This window comes from Scyliorhinus canicula, chromosome 9 (genome assembly GCF_902713615.1).
Source record: "Scyliorhinus canicula chromosome 9, sScyCan1.1, whole genome shotgun sequence".
Lineage (NCBI taxonomy): Eukaryota > Metazoa > Chordata > Chondrichthyes > Carcharhiniformes > Scyliorhinidae > Scyliorhinus > Scyliorhinus canicula.
In genome coordinates this window covers 39,726,683-39,741,816 of record NC_052154.1, presented here as the reverse complement: position 1 = coordinate 39,741,816, position 15,134 = coordinate 39,726,683, and the positions used below count along the sequence as shown (strand labels likewise).

The following is a 15,134-nucleotide window of genomic DNA, read 5'->3' as shown; positions in this document are numbered from 1 at the left end:
TGAGGGCACAGTGGCCATTGGTAAGAAAAAAATAGGATGCCCAAGAGACTAGAATTGGAGAAGCTAGATGACCTAGAAGGGTTGTGGAACTGGAGGAGCTTACATTAATGTTTTTTGGACAGACCATAATCACGTTTTTAAGCCACAGATGAAAGGTGTGTCTCCAAATAAAATTCTTGGCTGATTGAAAGAAATTACAGGAATATGGGGAAGTGCAAGTGGTGGGACTAACTGGATTGCTCTTTGAAAGAGCTAGTGTCGACTTGATGAGCCTCCTTCTGTGCTGTTCTGTTCTGTGACTCTAAATGCTGTGCAGTTGAGGTGCTGTTACTGTGAGGGTGACTCCCTTGTGCTTATTTTGGATAGTTTTAATTATTTTTTTAAATCTGCAAATGTTAATTGTACTAAATAAGCTGTGCCTCTGCGTTAGATAGTATTTTGTTTTGCATTATTAGCGTTGCCTACATTTGATGGTAGTGCAAGTTTAATTTAAGAGGATATTGCCAATGACTGAAGGAAATTAGATAATGCCCAGACTGAGTAATTATATTTTAATGAGTCCAGCAAACATCAGGATAACTCAGCACCTCATTGTGTCTTGGATTTTTAGTGGAGACGGGGTACTACATTGAGCAGAGCAACATACCAGCTTCTGTATTTGTGTGTTGAGGCAAAAAGCAAAAGGCGACTGAGAATTTCTTGTATCCAGTGGTATATCAGCATGACGTTGAGGAAGAGGAAACTGCAATCTCATAATATCTCTGATGCTTCACAGCATAGTTTGGAAAGAAATCATAAACAAACTAAGGTTCATGCTGACACAAATGGAAGTAGTAACACCTCATATTGGGAGTCGGCAACAACTAGGATATGGTTACCTCTACCGACATCGGAGATTATCCCACTGCTCGGTCTCTCAATGGGACTAATACTAGGATGTTTTCACTGCTGGTATGTTCAGTCACTACATGAGAATTTCCTATGGTTTTCAAATATGCAGGTGAGCGTTTTGCTACTCGTCTTTCAAAGGAAAACATTTTCATGGCAGCAGATGCGCTTTTAGCTAACATGCTAATATGCTTTTAGCTAATATGCTAATATGCTTTTAGCTAACATGCTAAAATGCTTTTAGCTAACATGCTAATAATATTACAGTATTTACAGCCCACATTAGGGGGTTGAGTGAGATTAGTACTTTTTGACCTGTTGAATGTATGCAGAAAGCTGTGTTTCTGAATATAATTTCAGTTTATTCAGCCAGTTTTTAGCCTATGATATTACTGCCATTAATCCTGAAACATTTTGTTCGGCTGCATGGTAACTATTATCGACTTGTCTTGTTTATTTTTTTGATCCAAATCCAATTTTTTTGTTCATATATTATCTTTATCAAAAAATATCAATGATAAGACATTTGTTGTGCTGTATCTTGGAGCATTTCAATAATCTTTGAAAATTGCTCAATAAATTAAATCCTGAATATGTGCCTACCTGCTCCAATAATGAACCTATTTTGAATCTGTGACCTTCTGACTTGGAGGTGGAAATGCTACCACTGAAGCAAGGCTATCACTGACCTATTTATCGTCAAAGGTGCTGTAATACTGTCGAGCTGATGTGCAAGAAACATTTAGAACTTGAGCTTTCATATTTTCAGTGCTATCCAAGAATAAACTGCAATCTTCAATTCTTCACTAACATCAACATTTAATCAAATTAAGTATGCCCTGCCATTATGTATTTTAAGGGTTCCCCAAATAAAGAGGAAAATACATATGCAAAAAATGTAAAATTCTGGAATAAGTCTGGCAGCAGAAGCAATGCTGGAAATGTGTGCAGTTTGGAGTAAACCTTAAAGCAGAGGTGCATACTGTTCCAAAACAAATATTCAAATCATTAGCAATTCTCAGTAACTTGATTTATAAGTCCATGATAGAAAGCTTAACCTGACAATTAATCTCCCTCCCCTCCCGTTGTCTTTTATTTCAGTGTGATTGACACCCCAAATGATGTCCAGTTGGAGCCTGGATTGAAGCATGCAATAACTGAGCATGCTCTGGTGATAGTTGGGGGAGGGAGAGGTTCACCAAACTGTCCTTGGCTTTCTGCTAGATGATTAGAAGTTCAATTGTCCCCAATGAAGGAGAACATTTTAAAAACTCCTTGATTTATAGGAGGAAGAATTGAAATTGCCATTTACTTTTCTAATAGAAATACCAGTTTTATTCTGCATCAGTTGCTGAACAATGCATGCAGAACTTTCCAGATTCTGAAGATTCCAGCTAAAAGCAATTGGGACTGAACCTGCATTAGTGCAGGACTGAAATATCAACCTAGATTAGTGGACCTGAACCTATGACCTTTCGACTTGAAGGTGAGAATGCTACTGAAACAAGGTCACCACTGGTCTGGTTAACAATCGTAACACTTTGCTTTGGGGAATCTCTTCTGGAATTTGGACAACTTACCCTGACCTGAATTGAGGTATTTCCTGTGCCATCCGGCTTCTATCTCTGCATTCGTTTCTAGATCCATTATCTTCCACTCAAAATATTTGTGTCTCTGGAGGGTTTTGTGCTTTTCAGCTGATGATTATATGATCCCGAGGTACTGTTGTAGTAGCTTACTGTGACATTTCTGAGGTCTCTAGGAAGTCTTTTGTTCTTCAATACGCAGTGAGATCTGACTCAAGATCTGGTAGCATTAGGAGGTAAAGTTTGGAGCCTTTTTTTCAGATCAGTTATTTATTTTAAAGTTGCATTTGCTGACAAGATTTTAAATCTCAGAACTTGTTAAAGCCCTCAGCAGAGAATCCTGTCAGTTTTGGCAAGGTGATGCAGGAAAGTTTGGAGAGCAGCTTAGATCCTTCTTGTCAGCCATTGACAGAATCCCAGGACTTGCAGGCAGCAATGATGAAACATCAGAGAAGAAGGCACTTTTCCTCATTTTTGTTGAATGTCTGTGTGGGAGGAATCGGCTGACTTAACTTTCATGAAATCCCCAAATTTTTGGATATAGAGGCTTCACATGGGTTAAATAGAAATGGAAGTGAAGTGATGTATACACCGAAGAACTGTTTGTACTCCTTCCTGGATTTACATCCTTGGCTGTGTAGGTAATAATTTTTAAAATCAGCATCTGCTTCTAGAGTTTCTTCTTCAGGTTACCAGGCAGCTGGGCATCACCTGAACCGCATTGATTTTAATCAACTAATCCAATAGTATTTTGATGTGTTTACTGAGTACTGACATATCCTTGCTATTTCCAATTAAATCAAGCTTTTTAAACTAGGAATTTTAAAAACATATTTGTCTGTTTTAATGCCAATGTGTACGATAGTTGATGTGGATTCTTGTTGTGTTCATCAGCCTGCTAGTGAGTAGTATTAATCTTTTGGAAGATTACCAAGTATTTTTTTAAAAGCATGAAAGCAGCAAATAGTCCATTCCCTCTGGTAGCTTTTCCACCCAGTTAGCTGTATTAAATAATCTACATGCTGGTTCCATCGTGGTAAATATCTTAAGTCTTTACAGTTCTTGATGTGTTTTTATTTCCTGATTTCTGTTTTTTTAGAATGTATCTTTAAGTGTATCTTAGTAATATTTGTATTACTGACAGAACTATACTTTGTTTAGTTGTAATGAACACAATTGCATTCTGTTTTACATGCAGGAGGTTGAGCGGGAAATCTCCTTCAGGACAGAATGTGGCCTGTACTACTCGTATTACAAGCAGATGCTACAAGCCCCAACCATAACCCAAGGTGATTCCATACTTCTATGGTTCATGTTGACACTTTGGTAAATGACATTTTATGCTGCAATGTTAGGGTAGATTTTGAGTCCTCAACTGCAACCACCTTGTAGCAGAAATACTAGAATGGTGCTGCCTGCACCAGAAGTGTAAAATTTGATGTGCACTGCACTGGCCATAACTGGGACAGTACTGTTGTCAATTTTCCAAAGATCGAACAAATTCATTTTTCTGTCAGTGTAAGTGAAAATGTTATTCAAGAAAAAAACAATTTTGGTATAACCTTGCATTCTTATTGTTATTGTACTTTTGTAGATATTACAAAGTGGACTATGCAATGTTAATAGTTTGAAAAATATCCAATGTAACTTGCATTTCCACCACTTGCAATGCTAATTTCTGCTTTGTTGAACAGACAGTTCATCTATTTTCTACATCTCATAAATGTGGAGTTTGCTGGTATAGTCCTAAAACCTGAATAATTTAGTAGAATCTAATGCTTCTACATAAGTGCAAAGCAGTTAAACTTTGCAAATATGTGTTTATCTCAAATCAGCTGCAATCTCAAGATTTTTTTAAAAAACGCACATAACATGAATTTTACTGCCTGTCAAGGAATGCTAAAAGCTATTTCTCTGAATGAGATTTTGGAACTCAAAAAGGAGAATATCATCTCAGACTAAAGGGACGATCCTTTGAAACAGAGATGAGGAGGAATTTCTTCAGCCAGAAGGTGGTGACTCTGTGGAATTCTTTGCCGCAGAATGCTGAGGAGGCCAAATCACTGAGTGTCTTTAAGACAGAGATAGATAGGTCCTTGATTAATAAGGGGATCAGGGGTTATAGGGAAAAGGCAGGAGAATGGGAATGAGAAAATATCAGCCATGATTGAATGGCGGAGTAGGCTTGATGGGCCGAGTGGCCTAATTCTGCTCCTATGTCTTATGATATTCTAGGGATGGGCAAAACCATAGGCAGAGAAAGGCTACGGTACTTGATAGTCCTTGGATCATAAAATAGTATGACTAATTTGTAGAAAGTTTTGGGATGCTATTCTCCGGCCTCGTTACACTCTCGCTCAAGCGAAACGAAGCCGGTGAACAGCGGGAAAGGCCAAAAAGGAGATCCGCGCCAGGCGCCAAACAGTTGATGATGCAACCGGCTCCCCTCATAGGCGAATTTGGGATCTCGCCATGGCTTGGCGATAAACCAATTATCACCACTTAAGCCCTATTTTCATACAATTAACGAGAGCCACCCCATATCCAACAGCCTGCCGTCATTCAGCGGCCTCCCCAGCAAGTGGTAATGCTGGTGCCAATTAGTACTCCTTTTGAAAAACGATAAACCAATTATCACCACTTAAGTCCCATTTCCATACAATTAACAAGAGCCACCCCATATCCATCGGCCTGCCGTCATTCAGTGGCCTCCCCAGCGAGTGGTCATGCAGGCGCCAATTAGTACTCCATTTGAAAAACGTGAACTGGCAGAAGGGCTTCTGTTAGAGCCGAGGAGGGGAGTAGCCATCTTTCCCCACAGGCAAAGTGTCTGGGGATGCTGGGCATGCCAGCCCAGTGGGGGGTTGGGACCCTCGGGTGGGGGAGTGTGCTGGGGGGGCAACCGCCCGCGGCACCACCATGGATTGTGTGTACCCTTTCCTGGAGCAAACCCCTATCCCTGCCCGTCTGCCCCACCGACCACCCATAACCCCTATCAACTGCTGTGGCCTCTGGCCACATGTCTGAAGGTATCGCTAATAGGGAATTAGCAATCGTGGTTCAGTGACCACTTCACACAACCCAAGTGGATTCCCATGGAAGTACAGGCAATGTAGCATGTGGGAGTCATTGCGTAGCATCCGAATCACACCTTGATGCCTAGACACTGTGCTTCAACACTGCGGGAGGCAACACCGCATACGCAACAGATCCGAACACCCAGGGGATGGGACACGGCTCTGGGATGGTCGGTGCTACAGGGGGGGGGGGGGGGCGGGGAGCGATGCCTGGAGAAATGAGCCAGGGGTTCGGAGATCAGCCCACATTGTGGAAGAAAGTGACAGAGGCATCAGATGGTGCTGCCCCCTCACCCCGGAGAAATGAGCCAGGGGTTCGGAGATCAGCCCACATTGTGGAAGAAAGTGACAGAGGCATCAGATGGTGCTGCCCCCTCATCCCCTACCTACTTCACCCTTCTCCCCCGGTGCCACCAATGATCCTTGATGTACTTTGCCCTCCTAGCTCTACCACTACGTCTAGGTGTGTCCCCAGGATGCAGATCAGAGGTAGAGGCATCCAGCTCCTTACCTCGTCCCATGGCCTTTGATGCTCCTGGTGCGCCCTGTGAGGACTCCTATGCTGGAGGGCCCCAACTCACTTGTGGCACATGAATAGCTGTGCCATCCTGTCCCGTGTGCTGGCTGCAATACGTGGCTTTATCAAAGGGGTGGAACTTGGGGAAGCTGATGGCCACTGTCCCCAATCCCTGGGACACGTCTGGGTTGGCACTCGGTGTCCCCTCCTCCCGGTTGGTGACCATAGGGCCCAGGAGTTCACCTTGGGATGGAGGGGCAGTTGAATGGGGGTAGACGCTCTGGCAGGGGTGGAGAGGTCGCGATGGAGGGGGGAGGGGAGGCTATGCCGTCCACTCACTCGTGCTGCCTGGTTTAGGCCATTGACTTTCTTCTTGCACTGGAGGCCAGTCTTCCTGGTCATACTGTTATGGGCCATGGTTTAGAGAACCCCAAAGTGTATCATGGAGTTCACCTGACCCACCACTTTTAAAAGATTGTGGTTATGGGGAGCACAAGGCCTATTTTACAGGTGTGATGCAACAGAGATCTAAAGTACTTTTAAATCAAAACCATGTTTATTTATGAATCCAGTTAACACTTTATAAACCCACAGTAAACATCTTAACAACTGTCAACACTAATAATCCCCATAGATACAATATTCTATAAGTATCCATTCATAACTTTCCTAACAACATCCATAAGACCAAAAGACCCTTTTTACAGAAAGATAGTAGGTTTAAATTCTCTACAGAAACAGGTATTACTTTGAAATCCTCAACTGATCTGGAGACAGTCTTTAGATTGCAGAGAGATCAATGCACCTTCTTGCTGTGACTGCAGCTTCTTCAACTCTGAAAATGAAACTAAAGCACATAGACACACACTGGCTTTTTTTGCTCAAAGCGAAAGTAAAATCAGTCACAGCCCAGCTCCACCCACACAATTACATCACTGCAGCTATTTGATAAACGCCCATTTCTTAAAGATGTATCCACTACAGCTATTTGATAAACATCCATTTCTTAAATGTACTCTCACATGACAATACTCCCGGCGTTCACAGCCACTGCCACATCATCCCAGGCAGCACTCACTGCCCTACGGCTAACCCTCCTGGACCCTCTGGGGAATAGGACATCCCTCCTGGTCTCCACTCCATCTCGCAGACTTTACAGGGCAGCATTCCCGAATCTGAGGGCTGATCTCGGTGCCATAATTTCAAGTTGGCTGAGCACGTGTCGCTTAAGTGCTGCTTGACCTTGCTTAGCGGGGGGTTGGCGAGCGTGGTGCTGGCGAATCTGCTCATGAGCATTCATTTGCGGCGAGAAGCCCTTGAGGCCTCATTAAGTGGGCCAATTAACGTTGATAGCGTTGTCGACCTCGCTAGGCCAAGCGCGGGAAGCTCGTGGCAATCCCTGCTCGCAACAAAATTTAGTAATCCTGGAGAATCATGCCCTTGATATTGAAACAAGTGTCACATGCTGATTTATTCATGTTTATCCTTGAGAATCTATTTATATTGTGTTTTGTTACGTAAAGGATTGAAGGAACTCGCATATGACAATAAAACTGAATCAAGGAGAACAATAAACCTCCTCAAGCGAATGAACATTTACCAAGAAGTTATCCTAAGCATTTTGTACCGAATTTTATCTCTTCAGGTAGAAATATCTGCTTTTATAATAAAATGAATGTGTTTGTATTGACAGCAGTGTACGTTATTCTAAACTTTGGGAAGTTACTGTGTTAGTTTACATTGTCGTCAAGTATTGTGAAGAGAGTTATTTTCATGTTTTTAACAGAGATACCTGGAGCCAGTTTATTTCTACCTATACACAGTATTTGGACTCCAGGCCCTCTATGTCATTTCAATATATATTACCAGCTGGTTACTAAGTGGTACCTGGATGTCAGGAGCACTGGCAGCTATATGGTACATCCTAAACAGGTAGGCATCAACATTTAGTGTAGTAAAATTACATTTTGTCTGAATGTTAAATCCACTGAGAGCAGGGTCACCAACTAACGACGTCTTTCATGTAATAAAAACAGAAACTGCTAGATAAACCCAGCAGGTTTGGAAGCATCAGTGGAGAGACCAATAGAGTTACTGTTTGGAGTCCATTTAACTCTTCAAGCTGAAGAGGGGTCGAAATGTGAAGTACTATAGAGTTGGAGAGGGGGGTGGAGAAGGTGGAGCAGAATAGAAGGTCAGGGATAGTTGGGGGCTCAGCAGAGATTGACAAGAATGCAAGACAAAGGCAATGTTAATGGTAGTATTAAAGACTAAAGACGTTGCTGGTACTGGCATTAAGATAAGAGCAGAATGTGTTAATGGTAGAACAAAGGTCAGTGCTCAGTGAAAGCAAAACTAAAGAACAAGTGACAAATGGCCCTGTGGGGGAGAGGGGGGCGTTGGGTCAGACAAAGAAAACAAAAACTAAAAAGGGGGTCAAGTTGGAAGAGAAAGTTTGCAGTCTAAAGTTATTGAACTCGATGTTGAGTCCATAACTTCATAAGATATGGGAGCAGAATTAGGCCATTGAGTCTGTTCCGCCATTCTATCGTGTCTGATATGTTCCTCATCTGCTACCTACAATGTTGCAGACCAAGAGCTGGATTGCAAAATCAGCCAGAGCATCTCCTCCCTGGAACACATGACCTAGGAGCAGGAGGAGGCAATTTAGCCTCCCGAGCCTAAGCACGCTCAATGTGATGATGGCTGATCCCATCCTGGCCTCAATTCACCGTCCTGCCCGATCTACATAATCCTTCAACCCATTACCATTTAAAAATCTGTCTAACTCCTTAAATTTACTCACTGTCCCTGCATCCACAGACCTCTGGGATAGCAAATTCACAGAAGGTAGTAATGTGTCTAATCAGAAGATGAAGTGTTGCTTCTCCAGTTTATCATGGGCTTTAGTGAAGCATTGCAGTAGCCAAGGATGGCCATATGGGCAATGGGACAAAATGATGAATTGAAATGGCAAGTGACAGAAAGGTTGGGATCATGTTTGCAGACTGAGCAAAGGTGTTCCAGAAAGCGATCACCCAGTCTGTGTTTTGACTCCCCAATATAGAGGGGACTGCATTGAAACCAGCAAATACAATAAACCAAATTTAAGGTGGTGCAAGTGAAATGCTGCTTCGCCTGAAAGGAGTGTTTGGACCCTTGGATAATGAGGAGGGAGGAGATAAAGGTGATGGGAAGGCGCCGTTAGAAGGGGATGAAGGGTTGGAGGCAGTGGATCAGGGTGTCAGAGACTGGTTCCTGCAGAATGCTGACGGGGGATGTGAGGGGAAGATGTGTTTTATGGTGGCATCATGCTGGAGTTGGCAGAAATGGGGGAGGATGGATGATGCTTTGAAGGCAGAGCTGATGGGGTGAAAAGTGAGGACAAGGGGGAATGTGGAACTGGTGGGGTGAAATGTTAGGACAAGGGGGACCGCTATCATGAAAATATTGGAGATGGACCATGTGAAGATGAGAAAGGATAATCCATCCCATTCTCCAAGTTTCTCCACCTCCATTACATCTGTTCCACTAATGCCACCTTTGCAAACAGTACTTCTGACATGTTTGCCTTTTTCTCAACCGAGATTTGCCACCACTATGGTTGATCGGGCACTCAACTGTGTCCGATCCATCTCCTGAATGCCTGCCCTCACCTCTTCCCCTCCCTTGCAGAACTGTGATAGGGTGCCCTTACGGCACGCTAAAGCCTAATGGACTCAACATTGAGTTCAACAACTCAAAATTGAGTTCAACATTTTTAGACAGTGAACTTTCTCCATCTTGACCTCTGTTTTGTTTTTTGTTTTTTTTTGTCCCAACGCAACCCCCTCTCCTCCCCTTCCCCACAGGGCCATCTGCCACTTGTTCTTGAGTTTTGCTCTCACTGAGCACTGAGCTTTGTTCTCCTAATAGTGCACACTGGTATCTTACCTTAACGCCACTATCAGCACCTTCTGTAGTGTTTAATGTTAACATTAACACTCCTTTTCTCTTGTGTCCATGTCAATCTCTCCTGAACTCCCACCTATCCCTGATCTTCTATTCTGCTTCTCCCCCCCCCCCCCCCCATCAACTATGTCATCCATCACATTTATACCCCTTTTCAGTTCTGAAGCAGAACCACACAGACTCTAAACATTAACTATGTTTTTCTCTCCACAGATGCTGCCGGACCTGCTGAATTTATCCAGCATTTTCTGTTTTTATTTCGGAATTCCATCATCCGCAGTGTTTTGATTTTATTTTGATGTCTTTTTTGCTTTTATTTAGATGGTTTTTGTGTCTTTTTATGAAGTTTATTCATTTTTGCTCCTAATTCTGGTTAGAATTCATCTAAAATCATTCACTTTGTTGTCAGACATCAGATTATGACGGATATCATTTTGTTTCAAAAGTTATAAAAATTTAATCTTATTAATTGGGGCAGCACATTAGCACAAGTGAATAGCACTGTGGCTTCACAGCGCCAGAATCCCAGGTTCGATTCCAGCTTGGGTCACTGTCTGTGTGGAGTCTGCACGTTCTCCCCGTGATAGCGTGGGTTTCCGCCAGGTGCTCTGGTTTCCTCCCACAGTCCAAAGACGTGCAAGTGAGGTGGATTGGCCATGATAAATTGTCCATCGTGACCAAAAGGGATAGGAGGGGTTATTGGGTTACGGGGATAGGGTGGAAATGAGGACTTAAGTGGGTCGGTGCAGACTCGATAGGCCGAATGGCCTCGTTCTGCACTATGTTCTAATACCCTTTTTGTATGTAAACTGCCACTGGATAACACAATTCTGTAAACTTCAAAACCACTTTATTTCACTTTTCTTACACCACATCTAAAGAAACTGACAGTACTGATCCATCTAGATTAAACTCCTTTTAATATGTTTAATTTTTGTTTGCTCTTTATAGAATAGATACAACAAGGGTGGAGTTCACCATTCCATTGAGAGAGAATTGGTCACTTCCATTTTTTGCATTACAAATAATGGCAATCACATACTACCTCAGACCACAGCTCAAATCTTTTCAGGTGAGTATAGAAATGTGTTGCTATAAAGCAAGTGGAGGTTACTCAGTGTATAGGAGTGCATTATCTTTGTGGAGCTGCTTCTACAGAGAGTTAGAGTAATATGGAGGCGGGGAAGTGTGAGGTTATTCACTTTAGTAATAAGAATAGAAAAGCCGAATAATTTTTAATAGGCTTGAAACTTGTAAATGTTGATGTTCAGAGGGACTTGGGTGTACTTGTACAAGGAACACAAACCTAATATGTTGTTTGGATGCAGTTAGAAAGACAAATGGCATGTTGGCTGTAGTAATCCACGGGAGGCAGGAGTTCCGTCACCACACCAATATTTATTTACAATAACGATATTACAGGAGCAGCTACAAACAGTGCTGCCAGCAGTCCAGTCAACTTAAGACTGCTCACAAAGCCTACACAGGTGATTATATGGGCCCCCTCAATGAGCTATCATTGAGGGAGCTCATGCTCCAATTGGCCAACCAATAAAGCCAATTGGAGTTCATTACACCCCCCCCCCCTCCCCCCCCAAGGTCCGAGGAATTCCTGCCAGCTGGCATTCCTCTGAGCTTCTTCCTGCTCCTCATGTCTGGGTCTGTCACCTCTGTGTCGTCCGCCGGGTCGTTCTCCGAAGTGGTCGGGGTGTACCTTATAGGTGCCTGTCTTTTCTTTGACGACCTTCTTGATGACTCTGATGACTGGATGACAGGGTCTGGAGAAATTGCTCGGGGCTGGGGTGTGGGTATCCTTTCCGTCTGGGCTATCCCAGCTTGAGGCGGTCCTGCTTCGCCTGCCTCCAGGTGTGGTTCTGCTGCCCTCATTTGGTCTAGGTGTTTCATCAGCACCTTACCTCCTATCGAAACCTCAGAGGATATGGGCCCTGTTTGGAACTCTACCGTGCCTTTGACCCACGTTGGTCCATTCCCATAATTCTTGACCCAAACCGGTGCCTCCACCTGGAAATGTCTCTGCTGCCGACTATTATCATGCCCCCTGTGTTGGGCCTCCTGTTGTTTCTCCACTTTCCCCGTTAAATTTGGGAAAAGGAGACTCAGCCTCGTTCGCAGCCGCCTTCCCATTAAGAGTTCAGCTGGCGGTATGCCCGTTGTGGAATGCGGTGTGGTCCTGTAATCAAACAGCCAGCGGGAGAGCTTTGTGTCTATTGACACTGCCGGCTGCTTCTTGAGTCCCGCTTTAAGTGTCTGGACCGCTCTCTCTGCCAGGCCGTTGGTCGCTGGATGGTAAGGGGCCGTTTTGATGTGACGGACTCCGTTTTCCTTCAGGAATTTTCCAAATTGCCCACTTGTGAATGCCGTTCCGTTGTCCGACACCAATACCTCCGGAAGTCCATGTGTTGCAAACGAGTCCCTGAGCTTTTCAATTGTCGATGCTGTGCTTGCCGTGTTTACCCGGTGGATGTCCAACCATTTGGAGTGGGCGTCCACTATCACCAAAAAAATTGAGCCCATGAAAGGGCCGGCGTGGTCAATATGCAGGCGGGTCCATGGTCTGCCTGGCCATTCCCACGGGTGCAATGGCGCTGCTGGTGGCACTCTTTGCCCCTGTTGGCACTCCTGGCACCAACGTACCAAGGCTGCTATGTCTGTGTCCAAACCTAGCCACCAAACGTAGCTTCGAGCTAGCATCTTCATTTTAGACACCCCTGGGTGTCCGTGATGTAACTCAGTTAAGATTGCCTGACGGCCCTGAGCTGGGACGATTACCCGGTCTCCACATAATAGGATACCGTCTTCTACGGTTATTTGGTCCCTTCTGCTCCAGTATGGGTGCATCTGGGGCTCCACTGGTCTTTCCAGTTCCCCTGTTAGCAGTAAATGCTTCATCTTGGCTAAAACTGGGTCTTTTTGCATCCACAACCGAATATGTTGTGAGTCTACTGGTAGGGTGTCCAAAAAATTTAGAGTCATTACTGTCTCCTCTACTTTTGGTATTTGCGGCGGAGTGTCCGGGAGGGGAAATCTGCTCAAAGCATCTGTATGTGCTACTCGCGTTCCCGGTCTGTGCTCCAGAACGTATCTATATGCCGCCACTAGCAATGCCCAGCGTTGGATTCTAGCTGATGCAATCGGGGGTATTGACTTGTCTTCTTTTAATAACCCTAATAACGGCTTATGGTCCGTCACTATGGTGAATTTCCGCCCGTACAGATACTGGTGACATTTTTTTACTGCGAATATCACCGCCAGTCCTTCCTTCTCGATTTGGGCGTACTTCCTCTCAGCCATCGCCAAGGTCCTCGGAGAATAGGCTATTGGCCGTTCTTCCCCATTCCTTCCTCTATGGGCTAAGACGGCTCCTACCCCATAAGGGGATTCATCACAAGTGACCATCAACTCCTTCCTTGGGTCATAATGCTCTAGGACATTTTTGGATGACAGCTGTTCCTTAATATCCCTAAGTGCTCGGTTTTGGCGGATGGACCATTTTCATTCTTGCCCCTTTTTTAGTAGCTGGTGGAGGGGTTCTAGGATGGATGCCCTATTTTCAATAAATTTTCCATAATAGGTTACCAACCCTAGAAATGATTGTAACTCCTGGACCGTGGTGGGAGCTGGGGCTTCTTTTATTGCCCTTACTCTGTCTTCTAATGGATGTAAGCCTGACTCGTCTACTTTATATCCCAGGTACGTCACTTGTGGGGCCAGAAAAACACATTTTTCCCTTTTTAGCCGTACGCCTGCCTTTGCGAAACGCCTGAGCACTTCCTCCAGGTTCCTTAAGTGTTCCCTGTTTGTCCTACCCGTAATTAAGACATCGTCCAAATAAATCGCCACCTGCGGTAGTCCCTGCAGAATATTTTCCATCGTATGCTGGAATATAGCGCAGGCTGATGACACTCCAAAAGGTAGCCTAGTATAACGAAAAAGGCCCTTCAGGGTGTTGATCGTAGCGAACTTCTGGGAGCCCTTATCCAGTTTTAACTGCAGGTAGGCGTGGCTCATGTCTAGTTTCGTGAACAAAAACCCACCTGCCAATTTGGCATATAGGTCGTCTATTTTCGGGATTGAGTATTTGTCCAGCAGTGCGTATTTGTTTACTGTCTGTTTGAAATCTCCACAGAGACGTATCGAGCCGTCTGGCTTCAAAATTAGTACCACCGGCGCTGCCCATTCCGAGAACTGTACTGGTCTGATAATGCCGTCGCGCCGTAACCTTTCTATTTCATCATCTACTTTCTTCCTTAATGCAAAAGGTACCGGCCTGGCCTTACAAAATTTCGTACGGGCTCCTGGGTCCACATGCAAAGTTGCTTCAGCGCCTGTGATTTCCCCAAACCTTCCTGGAAGACCTCCGGGTATTTTTGGAGTACTCCACTCAACTGCCCGCTTCCACTCTGGAAATTTTTCATCCAATCTAATTTTAGGTCTTTCAGCCAGTTCTGTCCAATTAAGCTCGGTCCGGAGCCCTCTACTATCGTCAACGGTAATCTGAGCAATTGTTTCTCATATTCCACAGGTACATGAGTCGTGCCTAGAACTTCCAGGGGTTCCCCCGTGTAGGTTTTAAGTTTTGTCGATGTTTTTGTTAGTGGCTGGAGTCCATCTTTGATTTTTCTAAATGCTGCCACTCCCATTACTGATACGTCCGCACCCGTGTCTATTTCCATAATTGTCGGCCGCCCGTTCACCCGTGGGGTAATTCTAATGGGCTCTGCTTTCTTCGTTGCAATATTATATAATTGTTCCCCTTCGGAGGAGGATGGGGCGTCTAGGTTGTGTACTACCCTACGTCCCCACCTGCTTTTCCTCTTTTGCCACCTCCTAGGGTTTCTGTCGTTGTTACCCCACTCTGTCTGGTGCCAGAAACGGTCCTTCTCTGTTGGGGGAGCCTCAGCCGGTACTTCCCTCTGTCTCCAGTTAGTCCTGGCAGACTTGGGGGCAATTCTGGGGTTTTCCTTTTTCCCTCTATTCCTCAGGTTTTTCCTGAGAGCGGCTATCTGGTAGCAGGACCCGTTGTGGTAGTCCCTCTCACAGGTATCTACCTCCATTGGCGTGCCCTGTAGTTCCTGCGCCCCACTTGCTGCCTTT

The 15,134-nt window shown here is 44.5% G+C and overlaps 1 protein-coding gene across 8 annotated transcripts in view; it reads left to right on the top strand.

The window, feature by feature from the left end:
* Positions 1-15,134, top strand: part of dpy19l3 (dpy-19 like C-mannosyltransferase 3) — a 117,944-nt gene that overhangs the window by 18,730 nt on the left and 84,080 nt on the right. For all 8 annotated transcript variants that reach the window (XM_038806570.1, XM_038806565.1, XM_038806566.1 and 5 more), the window contains exons 4-7: positions 3,673-3,763; positions 7,592-7,713; positions 7,855-8,000; positions 10,971-11,091. In XM_038806570.1, the coding sequence (XP_038662498.1) occupies positions 3,673-3,763; positions 7,592-7,713; positions 7,855-8,000; positions 10,971-11,091 (480 nt within the window). The remainder of the gene's footprint in view (positions 1-3,672; positions 3,764-7,591; positions 7,714-7,854; positions 8,001-10,970; positions 11,092-15,134) is intronic.